This window comes from Myiozetetes cayanensis, unplaced genomic scaffold (assembly GCF_022539395.1).
Source record: "Myiozetetes cayanensis isolate MyiCay16 unplaced genomic scaffold, myiCay2020 scf3, whole genome shotgun sequence".
Lineage (NCBI taxonomy): Eukaryota > Metazoa > Chordata > Aves > Passeriformes > Tyrannidae > Myiozetetes > Myiozetetes cayanensis.
In genome coordinates this window covers 47,782,569-47,806,449 of record NW_026087521.1, presented here as the reverse complement: position 1 = coordinate 47,806,449, position 23,881 = coordinate 47,782,569, and the positions used below count along the sequence as shown (strand labels likewise).

The following is a 23,881-nucleotide window of genomic DNA, read 5'->3' as shown; positions in this document are numbered from 1 at the left end:
AAGCAAATCCTTTTCTTATGTTATTATCCTATTTAAACAGCATTTTCCTTCAAGTAAGATATTACAGAGTGTCAGGACAGGGGATGTATTTCAGTAACAGACTGTCAGAAGTGCACAAGCTAAATTTCATGTACACTTTTTGTGTACAGGATGCTTCTTATCTTGTGCTCAGAGAACTCCAAACAAGTAGACAGTGCTGGGACGATAATAAAAAAAAAATGGTTCCATAACTTGTGAAGCAGTTTTACATTGTGGTAGAGATGGCATTGCAAGGTACCCTTTTCCCGAGTCTCACTTTTTCCTATATCAATTTCACTCAGTTTTTAAGTATAAAGTAATGATTTATTTCAATTTGGCTTTGATTGACTGTTAAGATACTTCCTCTCACATCTCTTACACTATATCTAACTACAGAAACCCTGTCTTTACACTATTAGCACAGAGATTTTTGTGCAACTTTACACACCTTCAGTGTTGCCCCAGTGAACTCATTACCGTTTTGTAGCTTTGCACTTATTCCAACACACCCATTCTCTGATGGGAACCCAAAAGGATGAAGTAAGTGTATAAGTCAGCTGCAGAATGTATACAACATGCTTTAGAAAGTGCTCAGAGTGAATTTCAGGATAAAGACTAAATTTGTGGAACTGGCAACTAAAAAACCATCAACCATCCGTAAATCTGATATGTAAATCACTGAACAGAATGAATAGCAATAAGGCAGCTGATGTGACAAGACTTCTATTTATCATATCAAATATCTCTACTTTGCTCATGCTTTGTCTTTCCAGCGTTTCCCCAGTTGAAGGTTTCTCTACCCCTTGTTGTCAATTACTAGCAACTAGCAACTCCATTATTACAATAATCAGATAATCTCCAGGGCTAGTAACTGCCTCGTTGCCTTCAGTAGCTGAATGAAGAAATTATTGGAAAAAAAGAGAAAGGCTATTCTTCATTCCAGGACAGAGAACAAAGGATAACAAGACAGATAGGTCTAAGGGCCCCAAAGCAGGAATTAGGGAAAAAATAACTCCCAGTACTTCACACAGCCTAGAACAGTATTTTCATTTTACCTCTGAAGCCCAAACAGGGATCATAAAGACCCAACTGACAAGCAAAAAAATTACTGATATTGTTTATTACGGCATTCATTTCTGCTCTGACGCCTATAGTGAACAATTGTCCTCACCTACACAGGAAGGGCAACACCTGCCGTTGTTCAGCTCCTCCCCCCCTACCCCTAGACCCCATGAAAGGTATTCATATACCTTTGGGATCATTTAGCTCTTTGTTGCTTTGGACTAGATAAACCACTTACCCAAGGTAGCAACAACCTCATGCAGTTTCTCTGGTGAGCTTAGATACCATGGTGATACTAGAAATATCTAGGAAGGAAGACAGAAAAATTATAAAGTTATTTCCTTGAGAAATGCTGCAGGGAAAGGTCTCAGACCGTTTTCTAAGATTTGATGCCAAGATACCTCTCTCCATGTATAAACCACACTTTTTGCAGCAAAGACAGGATTATAGCCAGCTAAGAACTTCTCAGGAAAATTAGCAGGCATAGTAAGAGAATTCAGGATTCTTTACTCTATTAACATAACAAAAAATACATAATTTCTCTCTGTTCAGGTGATGGGGCCAGGCTAAAGATGCGTTCAACCAGCATTCCAGGCCTGCTGTGAGATGTTATACCCATTTTTACAGATCAGTAAACTGAGATGCACAGTGATGTCAGTCAAAACAAGAACTCAAGGAAGTTTTATGGTCTAATCAGTAGCCAGAAATGCTTCTGGCTTTTTGGGAAAGAGGCATATTTCACAATGCAAAGGCTGGTCTGTTTATGCAGATGCACTTCTACAGGGCAACCTTTTCAGCTGCAATGCAGAAAAGCCTTTTTTCATTTTCGTCCATCATGCAGGATGTGATCATAGTGACACTGAAGATTAAAGGTAGGAAATTAAGCATGGCCTCTTGGGCATTTGAACAATATGTCTTTTTGGCTAATAATTATTCTTCCTGATAATAATAACATGTAAAGAGAGTAAATTATATCATCATCTTCATATCTTGATGTGTGATTTGACTATAAACCACAGGGACTAAATATAGTACTATCAAAGTTAAGAATGTTACACCTGTAATACATCATAAACCACTGAGAAGTTACAGTCAAAGGGCAAGTTCCCATTGTGCAGCTCATTTTAATTATTACTAGTAGTTATTTCCACCTACAGAAATTAGCGCAGGTCTCTCACCACACAAGCAAAATTCACTACCCTACAGGCGGTCTGGGACCTCCTTTCCCTGGAATCCAGGGGAATTTATATCCATCCTAGGTATTTAGTGTCAGCCCACCTTTGATACTTCACAGGTTTCTGTCTAGTAATTAAGGATGAAAGACACCGGTGTCCCTTACTGAACCCATCTGTACTGGAGAACTTGCTGAGAGCTATTGTTAGGGAGAGGAATGAGGTATTCTTTCCCTGTATGACTTGTCTAAAATAAACTACCAAACCAGCCAGTGATCCCGGGTAAACAATAGGATCCTAAATTAAAGGACAGCAAATAAAGTGAGAATAAGCAAGAATTATTATTCATGGACTTGCCTACTCATAAAAAAAATGGATGGATGCAGTTATGCCAAAATAAATATATGCAGAATGTATGGTATGGTGTATCTAGATGCCTCTCTTACTTCATCCATACTAGGAGCTGTACTGTCACAACTATTTTACATTAAAATACCACACTTCTGACAGAGAAAGAATATAATAAATGCTGTGCAGCTGGACCTAAATGTGGTATTTTTCTTCTAAAGTTCAGCTGCCCAATGACCTACCCCATGCCATCCACTGTTTCAGGCTGGGTTTTTTTTTCTTGTTGCTATGTGACCCTTAGCCAATTGGCAAGGAGAGGAAAGAATTATCTGGAAAATTAAAACACTAAATCTGCAGTGGTTAGAAGGATTTTTTTCCTCCAACAGAGTTTAAAAAAAGTGTATGCAATCTGGCTGCATCTGAATGCCAAAAGAAATATGACAGCTCTTAATGCCTGGGAAAGTTTTTTTTTTTTTTTTTAAAGATTCAATTATTTATTTCTCTCTCTTCTTTAAAAACTCACGTTTCTTAAGGAAATGCAGCTTGGGAAATCACACTGTCTGCCAAGCTTCTTCAGTAACTTCAGTAACCTGTTGCAATTTCTGAACCAGTTCCAACCTAATCTGATCAAAGGCTAAAGGGCTCAGAAACTTTGTGAAAATCAGGGAACGTATAAAGGAAAAAGATCAAAATTAGGATTGCTGTGGTTGGAGAGGCTGAAGCAAAACCTCAAGCTATCCATTACATTACACTGGCACATGCATCTCCAAATTTATCATGACACCTGCCTTTCATAGTCCTGGGTCTTGGGGTGGCATGTGAGCAGCATAGGAGCAGAACTTTGGCTTTACAGTGATGGGTGCACAGGAGAAGGTACAGGAATGCTGTACCCAGGTACCAAGGCTACTTTATTTCAGCTGCTTGTGGAATAACTTCACTTATTTTCTATTTTCACCTCTTGCCTGGCACTCTTCCTTTCCTAGAATAAAATGAATAATTCACTATCATTCTCATTGCTATAGGTCTAGTCTAGTTAATGGCTAAGAACAGGAAAGGTAAATCTTCAGGAAATATGGGGCCTTTGACTAAATCAACAAGTTAGACCAAATTAATAAGAACTGATTAATCTATTGAACTCTGAGAGAAGCTGTTCTTGACAGGACAGAATTTTCGCCCACCTTTTCTAAAATTTCCTTTTTTTCTCTCTTCTTCTGAGTAATCCTTGTGAAAGTTTCTCTGCTTTCCATCTCTTTTTTCTTATAGCTGCCTTGCCAATTCACTCTCACCCCAGGACCACTGCTCTCTCTGCCATCACATTATAGAGGAGATCCAGAGAAGCAAAGATAGTTATTTAGCCAATTTCCCCTGGGTCTAGTTCATTGGACAAGGTTTTGCAACCGTGAAATGCTGTCTTAATAAAATTCAAGAGGGAAAACTATTGGAACTGAAAATGAATACTTTTGGTGGAACCTTTTATCATAAAGGTAGTACAGGAGGGAATTTCTGGTGGAGAGTTGATTACTACTGGGACAGAGGGTGGTAACTAACCCTTAGACACAAAATACTTCTAAAATACTGGTATTTGTTCTTTAACTCCAGATATGTATGTGTAGAAATATGCTTTTTGCTTTATTTTCTGCATATCTGATACTTTAAAAGCAGCTTTCTTCAGAGGATAACTCCTATCAGGACTGGGTTTTGTTTGGTTCGCTTTTTGTATGTTTTGTTTTGTTTTTCGTTGGTTTTGTTTTTGTTTTTTTTTTTTTTCCCTACACAAGATTGTAAACTCTAGTTCACAAAGAAAAATTTTTTTGAAGACTTGGGGCTGAAACCATAGAAGCTGAAGCCATTCTAGTAATCTTTTTCTCAGTTAAAAAAAAAAAAATCTAGTACATTTATCTCATAGTGCAGCATCTGAATTCAGGTATTTAACCATATTCAGTGAAAACGGCTTATAGGGTAGGGCTTGGAAGGAAAGACTCCCCTCAGAGCGGCATGGAAAAGGAAGGGGGAAAGAGAAACTGAACGGCACGGAATCGATGTGCTATTTACATCAGAGGTGCGAAGGCGGGAATGCAGAATTCCGGCGCTCTCCCTTTCCCGCAGCCACCTCGGTAAAGTCTGAACACGAAGCCTCCCGACACGACGAACCATCGACCTGCGACTACAGCTCCCGTCAGCCCGAGCGCGGGGCTGCCCTGCCGCTGCCTCCGCAGCTGCCGCCGCTGTCCCCGCCGGAGCCGCTGGCGCGGGAGCGGTCCCTTCGTGCTTGCCGCCAGCCGTGCTGTACCGAAGCCGGGAAAGGCGGCAGTGGCGGGACGGCTCCTGGACCCCACAGCCCGGCGGGCTGGCCGGGCCTTCGTCGGGCACCGGCGCCGCGATCGCGCCTCCCTCTGCCCAAGATGGCGGCCCCGTTGGCGGTAAATTCGGGTAAGAGCAATCCGAGCCGTGGGGTTGCGGCTCCTCCTGCCCTCGCCCCGGCCGTCCCGCTCCCCGCCCGCGGGCCGCTGGCTCTGCGCCGCTCCTCAGAGTCCGCGGCACCGGGGCCGGCCGCCCTGAGCGGGCCGGCGTGGGGAGGGTGCGAGGCAGGGCCCGCGCGGGTGGCGGGGAAGCGCTGCGGCGCGGCGGGAAGAGCGGCCCCCCGTGCGGCGGTACCCGGGACTCGGGCCGCCCACAGGTGCCCGGCGATGGATCTCCGTGGTCAGAGCTGCCGCCGAGCATGGCTGGTCCTAGCAGGGTGTGACATGAGGCAGCGAAGGCTCCTCGATTCGAGAGAACTTGATTCAGTGCACACGGGGTTAGACAATGCATTGAGATGTATTGCTCTCATCTCAATGACGGTATTGCACTCATCTCTCCATGCTGTGAGCAATAAAAGGCAAAAAATCTTGCGCAGTAATACACACTGAGTGTGGAATTGTGAAGATGTTTTCTCACTCATTGTCTAGGAGCATCAGGATCACCCACGGTCCTTTTAGAGCGTGTCACAAGGAGCAGTTTTGGGTTACTAAGATGGCACTTGCCCAATATAACAAATGCAAAAGGAAATGATTAGATAATCAGGGAATAACTTAGGAGGTCATCTGATCTGGTGCTCTTCCTCTTCCTTAAAGCAAGGTCAGCTCAGTCTGATGGCTCAAGGCCTTATCTAAACTAGCTTTGAATACTTGTGGGGATGAAGATCCTCCAAGAGGTTTCTCTGGGCCTTTGTTCCAAGGTGTGGCCACCCTCACAGTATTTATTTTCCCCTGGTGGCTAATTGGAAGTTTTGTTATTGCAGCTTGGGTCAGTTGCTGTTCATCTCCTGGGGTACCTCTGTCTGCTTTCTATGTATACAGTGCCCTTCAGTAGTTAAAAACCCCAAAACTCCCGTCCCTCTGTAACCATTCTTTGTGTAAGACTGAACAAGATCAGTTCTTTTAGCCTTTCCTCATGCATCCTGTTCTTTTGGCTCCTTATTTCAGTGTTTTGCTCTGAGGAGCCCAAAACTAGACACAGTGCTAGAGTGAAGGATTCAGAGATGCTTAAACAATCACTTCCCTGCATCTGCTGGCTAGAACTCTTAATACAGCGTGAGGCCTAGAGGCAGCCTTTGCTATCAGCATGTGCTGCTGACTAGTGTTCAGCTTTCCACCTGCCAGGACACTTGGATTTTTTTCCATAGAGCTGCTCTCTAGCTGCTTGCTTGACCCCCAGCCTGTACTGTTGCGTGGAGTTCTTCTGTCTCAGATGCAAGACGTTGCATTTGCTGTTGTTGAGCTTCATTGGGTTAATAGAGGGAAAATGGAGACCCTGTGAAAAGCAGTTATGACTGGAATATAGGCATGGCCAGAAAGTTCCAAAAGGTCTGTAAGTAAGGTTTTGTATGTCATAGTGACTAGTTAATAGAATTAAAACCTCCATTCCTTTGTCAAGCAGGGAGCAAACTTTACAGGGAAGATATTTTGATCTAACTGAATGAATTACATCTCTGTCCTCTCACAGTAAAGCATTAATAAAGCAAAGGCCCTTCATCTGAAATGCAACTTTGTTAAAGTGAAAATCTGAGTAGTTAAAATGAGACTATGCTTTATTTGTAAATTACATGGCAAGAGATTCTACAGCCATATAATTAAAAAAAATAGGGGAAGAAAGAGTTTTGTACATGAAATATGAGAAAAAAATAAAGCAGGTATGTCAGTAGAATTAATGAAGATTTTGCCTTAGGTTATGGTGTGTTGTTTGTGGGGACAGACATAAGTTCAGGCATAAGCGTCACCTGCTATTGTTGCCAAAAGAAGTAACTCATCCTGTCCTTCCTTGCTGACCCTGATGGGATGGTCAGCCTTTGTAAAACTAATACTAATAGAAACATCATAAATGGGAAAAAGTCCGTGGTTGCTAACACCCAACTTTTTTTCCATCCTAGGTGCTTATTGTTTTCTCCACAGTAATCCATCTTTGTGCTAGCAGAGCTTGTGCCATCACAGAGCAGACTGGGCTGTAGATGTGATCTTGCTGAAAATAAACTTTTTTTGGATTAGTTTTTGGTTAGAGAAGTTAGGTCCTTAATTTCTTTTAATGCCTTGCAGTACATGTGTTTGGGCTGGCGCAAAGCAATTATGTGCTAGGGACAAGAGCAAAAAAATGGGCCAGGGAAGTAGTTGAACAGCTTTTGGCAGGGACTGTGGATTGCTGCTGGTGTTTATTGGAGTCAATAATGTAATAAGAGTGAAAAGATAGTTTCAAGTGGAAATAAATCTCTACACTCTGAAGTTTATATGGGAGAGCCAGTTACAGTCTAGAGTGTGAAATTATTCATCCAATAGTAGCTATTTTTACTTAAATTTGTCTAGGCAGGGCTAACATCATGTAATTAAAACACTCTGATGCTCAAAAAAGGCAGAGGGTTTGTCCTTTTTTACAGTTTTTCCTGATACAGCCACACTGGCACTGCTAATTGTGTTGTGAATGGTGATAGGTTTTGTTAGTACTGAGTTTGGCGTGAGAGGGTTTGTTTTGTATTTATTATTGTTTCGTGTGATTTCTTCCTTTGCAACAGAATAAAACTGACAAAGTTTTGCTGCTGCAAAGTCACCACTGAAAGCAGTGGTCTTGCTTAGAGATCTGATACTGTCTCTGTGCTCACTTTGCTACACTTCCATTTGTCTTACCCTGCCTTATTATTCAGGGAGCATTTTGGGTTACTCTGAGGTGGTGCATTGGTTGCATAAAAAGGAAGGGCATCTTTGCATCAGAGTAGCTACATCTTACTTGTAGCAGGTATGTGCATGGCTGGGAACAAGTGGCTCTGAGTGAAGGAGGACAGCAACCTCTTAAAGCAGCTTTTCCACTACAAAAATTCCAGCATGCAAAAACCACCACTAGCTTATAATATCTTTGGGTCAGAGACCATCTCAGTAACACATAACAGAGCCTGCAATCAGGTAGTGGTTTTTATATGGTAACTTGAAGGCAAACCATAAAATTGGCTTTTGTGGTGTGTGAAGTCTGAAAGTTTCACAAATATAAATGACATCTAGCAGGGGAAACACTTAGGTACTTCTGTTAAATGTTGGGTTTAAAATTTTGAGGGTTTTTTTTTTTAATAGGATAAAATACTAGGTGGTAAGAATTTTCCAACTACATGGTTTTCAGTTTAGACAACAGCTCTGGTTGAAGTCTGAAGACTAGTTTGATGTGCTGTTTTCATGATTCCTGATGATAAAGAGACTTTTAGTGCAGTCTTCCTGCAACAGAGTTTGGGTTCTGAATAATACAGTTTCTACTGAGGAAGAGATCATTCAGCAGTAGTACTAAATTCAGGTCTGAAATATGCAAAAGAAACTCCTTCTCAGTGTAGAGAAAGAGGTGAGGTGGTATTTTTAGAGTAGTGTCAGACTTCTGTAACGTATTTGAGCTTCCTAGCTTCTACAATAATCTGGTCTCTTCTAAACATAGATAATTATTTATGTTGATCTATTTCTAGTAAAGGAATTTCATGTCTTTATGAACCTCTTTTACAGAATATTAGCAGCAAATGTGTCTTAGGGGTCAAAAGTACTTGTATTTATTTATTTTTTAAATTAAGAGGAGAAAGAGGAGTTAATATGAAAGAATATTGTTAGACTTATATTGCCTTTAATCTTATGGGTTTAGTTTCTAATTTATATTATTCTACACAGACTGGTGCAAAGAGGCAACAAATTTTGACAGCACTGCTCTTCATTTTCAGTTCCTCATATATTGGATATTTCTTTGGTTTGGATTCTTGTGTCAAAAATAGAAGGCCTTGCCAAGTTACATTCAGATTCAAGGTCAGCTGTCCAGTTCTTAGTTATCCCTTAATCTTACCAAAGTGGATGGAATTCAGGCAAGTAAGGTTGAAAGATCAGAAATTGTCCATAGCAAGTTCTTAATATCCCTCATCTTTGTGTCAGGAAACTTTTCAAAGTCTTAGTGGAACTTCTATTAAATTTGGCAGCTAACCATTTAACCATTATGCGGAATCTGCAGAAGCAGAATAGGTTGACAGGGAGAGTGTGCTGGGATATGTAAACATTAAATATAACTTTGGAGCTTTACAACTGTATTACTTGTTGATGCTTAACCTCGTACTTCGCAATAAGAGGCTTCCACACCTTAAGTACAAGACAATTGCATGGACAATTTGTCCCTAATGTAATATTCTAAAGATGTTACTTAATAGTACTAAAACTGGGAAAATAGGCAATCTGGGGGGGGAAAAATCAAGAAGTGGAGAAATATACCTGTGTGTATATATTACATGCCCATTTTACACTTGTAAGAGTGCCTCAGTCACTTCTAAGTTCATGTGTTCATTTATAGCTACTCAGCTTGAATGTCTTTACATTTAAATGTGCTTGTAGACTGTGACAGTCTGTGGTCTGACGTTCTAGAAATACTTTTAGGCTTAGGAAATTTCCACTGTTGGGAGTGATTTCAGTTTTAGTTGGAGTAATCAAAGGAGTTTGTTCTCTCTCAACAGATAGTGTTTTTCTCCTATTGAGGTAGGACTTTACACCCCTTCCAGTTGACTAGCTCAGTACATTGGTTCACCTCTGATGATGTAGGAGCAATAAGGGTGATTGAATAGTTTGCTTTTGATTAAACTGCTATTTTGTTTTCCCAACTTGCTCATGCAAATAGTAATCTTTGGAAATGGTTGAAGCCATTTTTCTTTAGTTGTCTGCTGTAGTCCAAGAGTACCATGTATTTTGATTTGATGGGTTGTTTAGTTTATGGTGAAGGTGGTCCTTTTCTGGAGCGTTCTGTAGAAGTGGTAGAGTCACAGTCCTGGAGGGATTTAAAAGACATGTAGATGTGGCACTTGTGGATGTGGCTTAGTGGTGGACTTGGTAGTGCTGGGTTAGTGCTTAACTCAATAATCTTAAAGCTCTTTTTCAACCTAAATGATTGTATTGTAAATATCTTTATAAGATGACTTCCAGCTCCAGAACTTAGGTGCATACATCATCTTTTCTGCTTTTCTAGCTCCCTAAATGCAATTAGGTTTTATATCAGACTATTGTTCTTAGTTTTTTTTACCTTAAGAAAGCAAAATATGCTATGGTTGATGGGCATAACTGTCTATACTTTCAAGCGGAGAGTAACAGTAAGTTAAAAAAGAGTCTACTTATTGAAAACAGTGAATAAATAAATTTTTTTGTTTCTTTCTCCATTTCAAGTACATTGTTTTATTTCTTCTTTTAGCTGCCAGCTTGTGGGGTCCATACAAGGACATATGGCAGACTGTAATGAATGCCATTTGGAAAAGGCAACCTGAAGCTGTTCATCGTCTTGACCAGGTTTTAAAGAAACACAAATCTGACTTCATCTCTCTCTTCAGAAATCCGGTACTGGATTAATGCTCTCTTGTGGAATGAGTTGGAGAGTTGATGATTTAATCTGTCTTGCAGTGTTGTCTTACATACATACCATTTAGACCCTGACCATTCATTTCATTCTATGTTTTTACAGTACATAATGCAGATGTGTTATACCAGTCTTGTGCTGCTGTAAGAATACAAATAACTTGAATAATATATATTATTTTGTGTCTTTTACAGGATGATTTTATCTATGATGTATTGTTTTCTCTCATTGTTTGAGTGCTATTTTGAAAGAAAAAGTAAAAAGTAAAAGTATCTGATGATCCATCAATCACCTATTAGCTTCTTTTGTTACTCTTGTGTGTCTGAAATAAAGCACCATACTATTTTGTCTGGTTTTGGTCCATGCTCATATTTCAGTCTGATTAACGAACACACAGAACAGGTAAACACACAGGAATTTAAAAATTACAATATGTCTTGTTAGGAATGTCATATGATGTGAAAAAGCTCTCTGCTTCTTGGCTAATGGATCACAACTAGAAATATATCTTCTTTCAGTGGTGTTACTTCTGCAATAGTAGACAACTCTTTTAACTGATAGGTCAGAAAATTTAAGTCAGCTATGGAGTTTTGTCAGTATATTTTAGCATCTCAGTATAATGGAAAAAAATGATGTAGAAAATAGCAGTTGGGAGTAACATAATAATTCTGATCAGCAACGGGGGTGTCTTTCATGGAGCTGTTGAGAATTATATTAAAGTTCACTTTCAGTCTCCATTATTCTGAATAAACTAAAAGCACATTGTATAAGATTATTTTTGGTATGTTCTCACAAAGAGACCACTGCTGTGCAAGCGTGAATCATTATTAGGATGCTTTTACTATCTCTGTGATAAAAACACTGCCTTTGTTTTTGTGGTGACAACCTAATCTGTCAGAACAATATTGGTGAGAAAGGATTAATGCGGAAATCTTTATTCAGTATTTGTTCTTGCCATTTTGAATAACTTCCCATGTTTGCTTCTCTTGCAGCCAAAGAATGTTCAGCAGCATGAGAAAATTCAGAAAGCAAGTACAGAAGGAGTTGCTATCCAGGGTCAGCAGGGAACTAGGCTCTTGCCAGAGCAACTCATCAGAGAAGCCTTTATCCTCAGTGACCTCTTTGATATTGGAGAGTTGGCAGCTGTTGAACTCCTTCTAGCTGGTGAGAAGGGAAAATATTTAAGAGCTGGAGAAATACATCTTAAATAGGACCTTCTTATTTAAGTGTATAGTTCATGTGAATGCATGATCAGTGAAGGCCTTAGCTTCCTAACATGGAATGTTCCTAAAAAGAAATCTACTCTCACTGTAACATAATACAATAGCAGTGTTCTGAAACTTAATGTTCATGCGTTAAGCTATTGCAAAAGGGGGAATATTTTGAGGAGGTCCTGGTTTAATTTCTCTTATCATTGAATTTAAACATAATTTAAAAGTTATTGACTTAGAATTTTTCCATAAAGCAGTGTAATGGATATTAGTTCTTCATACTATGTATTAGTTATATTGATATGTTACTGTTTGGATCATAATCTAATAACTGGTTAGTAAGAGAAGTATTCTGGAGAGTGACACATTCTCTGCATGTAGAAGATGGATTTTAGAGTTATTAAGATGTAATTGTCAGTTATCATTACTAGCTACTGTTCACCGGTTTAAGCTTTTAAAAATTCATTAAAGAAGTAGCTTACAAATTTGTCAGCTTTAGCAAGCCATCTTCAAGTCAGCCTCTCTTTCTATTTTGAACTTGAATTTTTGATGTAAATTCTGGCAGAAATTTTAATTTTGAATAAAAAGATATTTTGATGATAATCAACTCGAATTGATTATGAAGATAGGTGCATATCAGTTGCAAATAGGTACATATCAGTTGCAAATACTGTTTGAACTAAGATGTGTTTAGCCTTACACCTTTTTTTTTAAATTTTTGGATGTTTTAATAGTTGAATATTAATTTTAATAATAGCACCCAAAATATCTGTGATTTAAGTGTATAAAAGAAATCCAACTGACAGTGAATAACCACAGTTACTTTGAATGCTATATTTGTGTTTCAGTTAGAAATACAAAGATACAGAGATGTTCTTAAAGTGTGTATGTTCAGCTTTTTTTGACTGTTCTGTGTGTTTTCTTTCCCTAGGAGAACATCAGCAACCTCATTTTCCTGGCCTTACAAGAGGTTTAGTGGCAGTTCTGTTGTACTGGGATGGAAAAAGATGCATTGCCAATTCACTACGAACCCTCATCCAGTCACGCCAAGGCAAGACATGGACATTGGAGCTCAGGTCTGTATTAGGGTGATGAGCTGGCCAAAGCTCTTTGCTTTGAGTGCTTTTAGGACTAATTAGACTAAAGGGAATATGTATTTTCTCATATTTATTTGTTTTTCATAACCTGATGCAGTTGCTTTCATGTTCTTTTTTTAAACATAATGTTAAAGTTTCTTGCACATATTTTTATTGGGTTATAGGGATATGATATGTGTTTTAACTTTCAATGCTTTCATGCTACTTCACCGACAACCTTGTTTTCCCTCCCAGTAGGTGTTGCTCTAACTAGTGATGATTACTCAGTATTTGAGAACCTTGCAATGTTCTGACTTCCTGTGTACTGCAAAATCAGAGAACTGGGCTCCTGCCTTTATTTAAAGGAATGCACTGTCTGCTGGTGACCATTATATGCTATTGTTTTTCACTTTGAAAAAGAAAGCAATACACTTTGCTAACTTCCAGTGCACAGTGATGGGTTGACTACAGAAAGATAAAAAGATGTATTCTAGTGTGAATATAAATTCTGAAACATAACATAAATTATTACATTAGAATTAGCTCTACTGCTTCAGTACAGTTCAATAGCTGGATAACTGCATTTACTAGTAAGAAAGAATCTGTGAGCTTGTGAGTTATGTGCATTTTATGTATAGGACTTTTTCCTTTGAATAGAAATCTTAACTAGCTGATCCTCAGTATATTCTCATATTCCATGTTCCTGCACCTACAGTTACCTAAAGACTTTGTATCCATTCAGCGTAATGTTTTGAGAGGGCACTGCTTACTGATTCGTGATAATTTATTTGTACATTTTTTTTTGTTATCAAACATATTTGATGGGATTCATTACTTTAGACTTCCTTTGTGACTGGGAAAGAATGATTAAGTGTTAAATTTATATTCTTTCTGTTATAGTCAGGAGTTAATTTCCATGACAACACGCTTTACAGATGACTTAATGGAGCAGGGTTTGACTCAGAAGATCCTTACACTTGTGTCTCACATTGATTTGAACAATGAATTTGATAAACTCCAGAGAGAGCGAGGATTGGGCAGTGAGAAACATCGGAAAGAGGTAAATACTCACTGAGTGTGAATATTTTTCTGTATTACTGAACAGATTAGAATACAGTTAGACTATCAAGAGTTCTCTACCTTTGCAAGGTCTGTTACTGTCTGAGAGATCAGAGTAACTACTCCACGGGCTGTGCAATATGAGTGTGGGATCCAGATTGCTTCCTGCATTGTTGTTTTGCTGTTGCTTCAAAAATAATTAGTTTGATGCTTTTGCTATTTATCTAGAAACTATGCAAAGAATATCCTTCTCATTTACCTTAAATTATCTTAATTTACCTTAATTTTACCTTGAAATCCATTTAATGCTTCACATTAGCAAGTTTTTTTCTTTGTTTTAGATGGAATACCATATTTCCCTCTGTATTCATTAGAACTATTATTCTGCTGGAGTCTGTGCACAAATCTCTATGTTAAATGTTGAAAAATTTATCTCTTTATCACCATGAATATGATTTTGCAGGATATAAAATGCTCATGGCACTTTATTTTTTATTTAGCCAGCTACAGTTGATATAGGGTAAGAATGTTACTAGAAGCTCATAATTTAGCTAAATAAAATACAGTTTTACAAAGCCCATTATGAAAGGTCATAAGTGCCTTTTTTTTTCCTTACTTCCACTGTTTTCGTAAGACTTAAAGCAGTTAAAACTCAGCTGGGGGAAGGGAAGTGACATTAAATGAGATAAATATTTGCTCGAAAACAGGTAATTTTGGTGTAACTGTTAGAAAAAGGACAAACTTTGTTTTCAAGAACTATTGTGCTTATTTGTATTTTAGCATGAAGTAATCTACCAAATAAAACCAAAAATATTATTTTGAGTATGAAAATGCTTGGTAGCCTTTATGTTGGGCTTGATATTTCTTCCATATATGATAGGGGATGATAAATTTAATTTATGTTTATATTCTAAAGTTCATATAAACATTTTGTCTGAGGGAAGAAATTTCTAATTTTAAATGTTTTTCTTATTTCTCAATGTCTTATGTGTTAGGTATTTGTATGGTCAGTTGAGGGCATCTCTTTTGAGGTAACGGAAAAACCAAGACCTTATCTAGAGATAACTGCCAGTGCAGTTATGTAATTAGGAAATGTGGCTTCTGTGTGATACATTTACAGCCATGTAGGTTCTGTAGAGATTCACATCTCCTGACCTTCACAGGGACACTGGTTTGTGTGTGGTCATATTCCCAGGTATCCACTCACACCTCACATGAAATACATGGGAATATGAATGCCATTAACAAGCAGACGTGTGCCTTTATTGTTTAGCAGTTAAACCCAACATTTTCTGTAGCTGCTGTTTTTAGAGTAATTTTTAACTTAACCTAGTCATCATGATTGACTGAGAAGGAGTAATTTAATGTGTTACTAGAGTATGTATATTCACCCTTTGTTTGATTTTTGTTCTAAAGGTTTCTGACCTCATTAAAGAATGCCGACAGTCCTTGGCTGAAAGTCTGTTTGTCTGGACCTGTCAGTCACCGCTGAGCAAGGATGACACTCTAATCCTCATAAGTTACCTGGAGAAGGTAACAGTGGAAGCTGATGGCTCGTTGGACGGTGTGAACTTGTCTCTTCTCATGGCTCTCCTTTACTGCTTTGATGTCAGCTTTCTGGAACAAGGCGCAGAGGATCGTGAAGGTAATGCTGGGGTTTTCCCAGATGTTACATTGTGCAGATGGATAAATTATTGTTTAACAATTTCTTTATTGATTGGTAGCAACTTGATAGGATTTTGCGTGCTCATTTTCAAATTCATTTATTGGGTATTGGTTTTGTGTTTGTTTTCGTTGTTCTTCAAGATTTGATGCATCGGCTCCCTCTGCTAGCAGAAAGACAGTACATAGCAACGATACACACTCGTCTTCAGGAATCCCAGCCTTGGAAATTACCAGGCCTGCAAGCTACTGTTAGATTAGCCTGGGCACTGACATTAAGAGGAATATCCCAATTATCTGATGTGACAGGTAAATTACCCTAAACTGCAGTTCCTGCACATTAGTATTCAGCTTGCAAGTGGTGTAAGTCAAAGTATCTCTAACCTTTTTGAAGTGCTAGTATTTGCCTGTATGATAAAGTTGCCATTGACACTCCTTAAAGCTTTCTCAGCGTGTGAGTTTGGTTGTCAAGAATTGAATTGCTCTGAAATGTACACAGATTTAGAAGTAATTGGTTATAAGAAAGTAATGTTGCATAGTGCCTCATTGAAGTGAAAGAGATTTTAACATACTGGAAAATTCAAAGATTGCGTTTTCAGCTTTAGTATCATTTGAACATTTGAATTAAGAATAGATTTCTAATTATGGGGTTTTTTACATCTGTACATATTAAACCGTAGTATCTTGAGAGGATGAATCTATTTACAATTTTGGTTTTTTTCCTCTCTGAACTTCACAAGATTTCCAGGGTTCCTACTAGGTCAAAATTGAGTCTACTCCAGAATATCTATTAAAGAAAATGCAAACATTATAATGATGTTTAATTAAGGCTGTTTTGTGATTCTTGGTTCACTGCCTTAGATTTTTTTGGGTAAATGGGTTGTGCACTTTAACACTTCTTAAAACAGAAAGCTGAGGTCATCACCTGCCATTAATTTAGCTTTTTCCAGTCTAGTGTTTTCCTGTATGGTAGAAAAAACATAGTTGATAGAAGTGTGTAAATTTGCATGTCAGCTGGATATCCTGAAATATGTTTTGCTTGTTAACAGATTATTGTTATTTATTTTTCACCTTCATGTGAATTTTGTTGCTCAGCTCTTGCAGAATTCACTGAGGCAGATGAGGCAATGGCAGAGCTAGCCATTGCTGATTATGTCTTCCTGTTCCTGACTGAATCTGTTGTGGGGTCTGAAAATTTCTACCAGGAGGAATTTTACATTCGCAAAATTCATAATCTTGTCACGGACTTCCTTGCACTCATGCCAATGAAGGTACGTTGTTTATGTGAACAGCAGTTATCGAGAAATGTATCTCTTCTATATTTCTAGCATTTGGGCAGGTAGCATAGAGATTCAGACAGGACTGTCAGCTTGAGGTTCTGCAGTTCAGGAAACTTATTCACTCTATAAAAGTCATAATGTTTGGGGTTTGTTTTCCATACTAAAATAGAATGTGATTTTTAAAACACTTCAGTGTGGTGAGATTTGCAAAACAAACTTCTGTGGTGGAAATAGTTTTGTTTTACATGATTAAAATATAAATGAATGCTGAAATTGATGGCTATGCATTTGGGAATTGATTTTTTTGTTGGTTTTTTTTTTTCTTTTAATACAGACAGTAGCGTAACCTAAATTAACTTAGGGATTTTGTCTCTCAGTTTTAGTTTATTCTTCTACTAATGGTATTTTCTATACTTAAGAGGAGGGATTCTGCTTTTTCAGTAGTGTCAGTTGTTGGGAAAATAAGCAACTGCTTTCAGTAGAACAGTAAAAATGCTGTAAAAGGGTTTTAAAAAAGTTTGAAGCAATTACATCAGTTTCTTTTGTGCAATATCTTGTGATTAGACATGGAAAATCAAAATTCTATGAAAACACAGTCAATTGATGGAGACTTTATTTTGTGGCCTTCATTGTGTTGAGCTGTAGTTAGAATTGCCAAATAATTACTTTTTTCAATGTGCAAAAAGGAAGATTTAAAACCATATCTTTTTCATTGTAACCTCACAGAATATTAGGTTACAATTGGCAGAAAAAACAGTATTTGAGCCTCAAGAATCTTTGAGGGCATATATGAACATGTTGTAGACAGTTTTTAGATTTAATCATAATTTATTTATAATCCGTTGGTGTTGCATGTTGTTTTCTCAAGCTGTCTTTTAAACCCACAGAATATCCATAAAACAAGTATAATATCAGTCCAACAGGTTCATGTTGATAAATTGCAGCTATATTTCTGCTGCAGTGGCTGCCTGCATACAACACTTAGCATGTTAACAGGCTTTGGACATGCTTTGAAGGCTGCAACATCCAGTGTTTTCTGTAATACAAACATGTTAGCCCTTTGGAATATTTGGGGAATACGTGAGGTGTATTTTGTGAAGTGTCCTTAAACAGTCCGGCAGTTCTTCATTGGGTGGTGTTGCTTTATGAAAGATGAAATGTCTCCCTGTAATGATACCAGTTTTTATGAGAGATATAAGGTAGATTTTTGAATGAAAGTGGAAGAGCTGGAGACTGACCCTGGCTGAGGTTTCTGCCTTATTAGATTTAGAACAGACGTGACCTTGTCTCCTGTACCCACAGGACTGCCTGAAAATCCCAAGGCTGTTGCTTGATTTGTTGGTACATCTCATCTTCATTGCATTACGGAACTGGATTCTTTATCTCTGGAAAGAGTATTTCTTTTCCAGTTCAGTTTTTTTTACTTTGGCTCAGGTTTGCAGTTGATTGTAGCTTATGCCTGAAGATGAAGAGACATTTTCATTACAGCTAGGATTTTGTAAGGCAAGATGTAAGCCAAAATCAGACCATTGGCCCGTCCTCGAGTTCGAGAGAAGCCAATACTAGTTGTTTCACAGGAAAGACTTTGTTAACAAGCAATTGGGATATAACCCTGCAAGGCAACCTTTTTCTTAACTGCTGTTAGGTAGTGGTTGGCTTATGACCTCAAACTATTTCTACTGAATCTCAAATTTTAGGTAAAGAGAAGTGTCTGTGTTGCTGGATCTTTGTTTTGTTTTGTATATCTGCATAACCTTTGTTCAGTTTTATTTAAATCTGTAAGTCAGCATTTTAATTAATTCTTCCTTATAGTTTTAGCATTTATGCTACTTACCAGTGATTATTTGGGTAAATTTTTTGGTTGATTGCATTACATTCATTCAGAAATCAATAATTGGCTTTAGTACCTCAAATAATTCATTATTTCATTTACTAGTTCTGTTCTTGTTCAGTTAGTATACTGATTTAGCTGGTTTGCTCTGACCCTTTCCACAGTTATTTCTAGTTTTAAATATTTTTTCTTTTTCATTATTACTATATTGAAATTATTTTTCCTGAAAAGACACAATTATTTTGCTGCTCATTCAATTTTGCACATTAAGATACTGTAGACTGTGAACCAGTCTCTGTTGGCCATTACCATGTTTGAATTTTTGATGTGTTGAATTGGTTGCTTACTTCTGTTTCTTGACCCTCATTGTCTCCTTAATCTTTAACAAAACTTGACTTTTCATCTCATGTCGGTTTGCTTTCTATAAGCTTCTTGTGGGGTGTCATGTCAAAAGCTTTTTGATTTTAAATGTTGGCTGGTTTTTGTTTAGTACTTAACTTTTTCAACACAGAGAAGTTTAAGATGCTGATTAAATGGCTATTTTTAATTGCTGCAATGCTTTTTCCCTTCCCTTCTTTCTTTTTTATTTCCTATTATGTTTATGGACATGGTAATACTTTTAGTTGAGACAGACTGGGTCCAAAGTAATTATATCAGTTCAGACCTTTGCAAATCATGGAATAACTGTAAGTAGAAGTAGCCTTTAATGGTGAAGAAAGGTGCGATCCACAGATCTATATAAAGAAAACATTATTTTACTGTGGTTTGTGTTTCTTTTCACTCCTTGTGAATAATGGTCCAACATTCTTTGTTTGGACCTAACACATCTAGCTTTTAAATTAAAAATAGGAAAAGGATCCACCTTTTGTGGCCAAACCAGAGCATCTGGTAAAATCAGTTAGGAAAAACCCCCATGGTGTAAATTCAGGGCTTTTGCTGTGCACTGGGTGCCTTGGCAGTAAGAAAGTAATTGAATATATCTTTGTATGCAAGCTCTTGGAGGGAGAGAGGATTGAAAAAATATAAAATTGAATATTCTTGTCATGTGCACGCAAGTACATTGGCTTTCTTAGTTATTAATAGGCCGTATAGACAATGCCATTATTTCTGTTCTGTTCCATTCTTAGACCAGTGGTTTTTTTTCACGTCATAAATTCTGTAGGTGAAACAGCTGAGGAACCGTGCTGATGAAGATGCTCGCATGATCCACATGAGTATTCAGATGGGTAATGATCCACCTATTTCCCTTCGGAGAGATCTGGAGCATTTAATGCTTCTAGTAAGCCCTATTTTCTTTTAAATTACTGTGGCGAATAGTGATTGTGACTTTCATTTTTCATCTGAAAACCTGTATCTGAGATGATACCATATGATGCTGGTCCTTTCCCTTTTTGGATTAGAGTTTTATAATTTTTTTTCCTTAAATATAGACAATTTTGTATAACATTTCATGTAAAGGAATTAATTTACTGCCTTGCCTTCTTATGTTAATGTCATTTAATTCTTGTTTAGTAGGTAAATACTGCATTATTTTCTGTGTTTGAAGGGTTTAGGGGGTTAACCCCACTATTGACACTCTGATAAATAATTTAAATGTTTAGATAATTCTCATGTTGATATATTTGTACTGACAATTTTGGAAGACTGTTTTGTATTTGCTGTAGAGTAGTTTAGGCAATGTGACCCCATCAAGGCTGGTGAAATTAAAAATTCTCTAATTTCAGTAGAATTTTGACCAAAAGTGTCCATTTAAAAAAAGATCTGTTTCTGTAATATTTTAAATAAAATAAATAAAATGGAAACAAAATAAAATGGAAATTAAAATAAACATATTTGTTTAAATATTAGTTATTGAGGTTAGTTAACTGCACTTTCAAAAAATTGAAAATATTTACATATTAAACAGGGCATTTTTTATTTTCTGTTCATGAATAACTTAAAAACTTTTACTACTTTTCTTTTCCAAAGGTAAAGGTTATAGGACACTTGCAGGAAACTTTGTAATGAAATGCTTTCTTAGGCAGCTCAGAGATATATAGTGAACTTAAGAACTAGAAATGAAAATTTACTCTGAGAAATTTGCATGTTCAGATAACGGGTAAGATTTCTATTCATGGTACTGGCTGACTTGTAAATTCAATATATAAAGGTATGCATATGGTTATTTAAAGAGAGATAATGCTGTTCTCTTACAACTATTCAATCTGTAATAATTAGAAAGTTATTAAAGTTTTGCTGATGTGTGCATTTTGAATTTCTCTGTCACTTGTTCCTATACTGTTACTTAGAAGCTCTTGTTTTCAGAGAGTTTTAAGAAATAGAACACCAGCCATGGGATGCTTTGCCTCTCAGATGTGTTTAACTAGTCTAGAAGCAGTGCTTATTGTTGCAGTAATTGTCTTTTCTTCATATAGTGGATATTTTTCCAACATCTTCCTTTCTCTTAGATTGCTGAATTGTATAGGAAAGACCCCTTTAATCTGGAACTTGCTCATGAATACTGGTGTCCATCGGAGCCCTTGCAGACGTCCACCATCATGGGGTCCTACCTTGGAGTAGCTCATCAGCGACCCCCTCAGCGCCAGGTTATCTAGATTTTCTTGAGTGATTACTAGTAACTTGAAACTAAAGCAGCAAAAATCCCCAAGCAACAAAGTTTTTGGTATCCTTATTACAGATAGCCTCTAAGAAGATACTACCTTTTCTCAGTGGCTTATCTGCATGCGTCCTGCTCTGCATGGCATGATTCTTGTTGCTTGTCAATAAACGTAACAAGAAAGAGTCCTAACAAACCTCTTTGAAAATGTTGTTTAGGTCTGATTTGTTGCAGTTGTTAAATAATTCTGATACTACTCTGGTTTTTTCTGTCTGATAACTTCTACATACCTTTTTCATGTAAATGAGAAGTTGAATTCCTTAACTATAAAAAAAAATCTTTCTTAACTGCAGTTAATAGTATTTTAGGGGGTAAAAATCAGTAAGAATATTGTCAAATAAAGTCCAAAGATTATAGTCCGTAAGAGACAAGAGTTAAAATCAGAATGAAGAAATTATGTAAACAGATGAAGCAAACATTCCAAAACTTATTAGATATCTGGGTTGCTGTCAGCTTTCAGTGCTTCTTGAAGGACTGTGCAGCATTAGGCAAAACCGAGTATGACAAATTGGACACGCCCCAAGACCCACCCAGATTACAGGCAACTTGAGCTGGGGGCATGTGCAGTCTGCAAACACCCTAATATGACCCTGGAAGGAACCACCTTGTGTGGGAGTTACTGTGCAGGTATATGACAGGCACAGTGAATTCTTTCTTGATGTCACTTACACAGTGAGATGTGTCAGTAATACTGCTGTGGAACATTTGTGAGCTGAAGTAAATTTTATCACTGGAAATACAGAAATGGAGAGTTAGTATCCTTTGCAGTCCCATGAATTGTTTTGTTTATTTCTTCTTTGAGCAAGTGTTTTCACCTTGAGGGAGACAGGATAGACTAGTCTATAAAGGAACTTTTTTAACTGAAGTTGTGATTCCACCTGTCTACCCTGCCCTGATTACATTAGAATCTGTTTTCTGACTTTCCTGCCTAATGTTTTCCTAAATACTCAGATTTACCTTTTTTTTTTTTTTTTCTTTTTTTTAAAACACTGATCTTTATTTGTTCTAGGTTGTCTTGTCAAAGTTTGTTAGGCAAATGGGAGATCTACTTCCTTCCACAATTTACATCCCATACTTGAAAATGCTGCGGGGACTGGCTAGTGGGCCTCAGTGTGCTCATTACTGCTTTAGTTTGCTAAAAGTCAATGGCAGTAGTCATGGTAAGAAAAGTGGCACTTCAGCTCTTTCTCAACTCCTGTTCTTTTGAAAAGTGCAGAGACTTGTTTCAGATGAATTTTTTCTTCATACTTTTAACATTTCATTATTAGTACAAAGAGCAAATTAGAAGGCTTTACTTGAAAGTGTAATCTGGAAAAAAATGACCGTTTAGGTAGATAGGTGTCTGAGCACCTTAGCAAGCAATTCACATAATAAAACAATGAGTTTTTTAAAAACACTGTCTTAACACCTTAAGAAATGCAGAATATCAATATTGCTTATTATAAAACAAAAAAATGAGTAATGTCTAAAGTTAACTATATTTACAAAATATACAGTGTAACTTTCCTGCTCTTTTTTTTAGAAGCACTTTATTCTGTTAGAATGTTTTGATACATGTAATACAATAGCACTTTCTCAAAGTAAGAGTTTCTGATCAGTCCTGTGCTTTGCATTCATTTTGCATTGGTCAAATTATTAAAAAAAACAACCCTACTTGAAGATCCAAATAATGCTGCAAAGATTCCATTTCATAAAACTAAAAACTTATTTGTGCTGGTTTTTCGTATTAGCACTTTTCTGTCTCAGTGAAAGAAAACTTTAACAAATAAAAAACCCAAAACCCGAGTGACTAATATTGGGAACAGTAGCTTTACTTTGAACTTTATTTTTTCCTTTAGAAAAGAAAGTTTTCCTTTTAAATTTAACTATCCTGCTGTCACCCTGTGAAAGGGTAGAAAGAAAATCTTGTCACCTGTTTGTCATTTTTTTAGCGGAAAACATCCAAGGGGCAGGTGGCAGTCCTGTCTCCTGGGAGCATTTCTTCCACTCTTTGATGCTTTATCATGAGCACTTAAGGAAAGACTTGCCAAGTGCAGACAGTGTCCAGTATCGTCACCTGCCTCTCCGAGGCATCACACAGAAAGAACAGGATGGATTAATTGCGTTTTTACAGCTGACCACTGTTATAGTCAGTTGGGTGAGTAACCTTTCATTTGGTTTTCGTTGTTAATATTTTTTTTTCCTTGCAAGTCATCATCATGCAGCTGTGGAGTTCTCCTTGGGCAAAAGGATGCAGAGGGAAAATTTACCTAGCAGTTGTTGTCATTTCATTAGTGAACTCCACGAGTATGGGAAGCATCAGGAATAAGTGTAATGACCAAACACACAGTCCAGGTGAAGCAGGAAGAGATGACACCTTGTTGCTGGTGTTACTGCTTTTCTTGTTTCTTTGACAGTGGTGGTGATAATGGGGATGTCTTTCAGAAGTGAGGTATATTCACAATAAATTACTATGAAGTAGGGAAGTTCTTTGCATTTATTTATGAGTTCGAAAACGCTAAAGTAATAGTTGAATTCAAAAGGAAATGGTAAAAAAAATTTGGCAAGGGATCTGATCAAGTGTGAAACTTACCTCTGGAGTTATGATTTAAAACGTCCCCAAACCAAGAGTGCCGTGAATTGACTGGAAGA

General features: G+C 37.4%; 1 protein-coding gene across 1 annotated transcript in view; it reads left to right on the top strand.

Annotated features, from left to right (window-relative positions):
- Nucleotides 1-4,889: 4,889 nt before the first annotated feature.
- The window catches only part of NUP205 (nucleoporin 205), a 49,777-nt gene continuing 30,785 nt past the window's right edge, over nt 4,890-23,881 (top strand). Inside the window, exons 1-12 of the mRNA XM_050324649.1 lie at nt 4,890-5,030; nt 10,314-10,456; nt 11,468-11,639; nt 12,618-12,762; nt 13,663-13,822; nt 15,238-15,466; nt 15,628-15,792; nt 16,579-16,754; nt 19,757-19,873; nt 21,042-21,179; nt 22,260-22,410; nt 23,182-23,387. Of these exons, the coding sequence (XP_050180606.1) occupies nt 5,003-5,030; nt 10,314-10,456; nt 11,468-11,639; nt 12,618-12,762; nt 13,663-13,822; nt 15,238-15,466; nt 15,628-15,792; nt 16,579-16,754; nt 19,757-19,873; nt 21,042-21,179; nt 22,260-22,410; nt 23,182-23,387 (1,830 nt within the window). The 5' untranslated portion in view covers nt 4,890-5,002. The remainder of the gene's footprint in view (nt 5,031-10,313; nt 10,457-11,467; nt 11,640-12,617; nt 12,763-13,662; nt 13,823-15,237; nt 15,467-15,627; nt 15,793-16,578; nt 16,755-19,756; nt 19,874-21,041; nt 21,180-22,259; nt 22,411-23,181; nt 23,388-23,881) is intronic.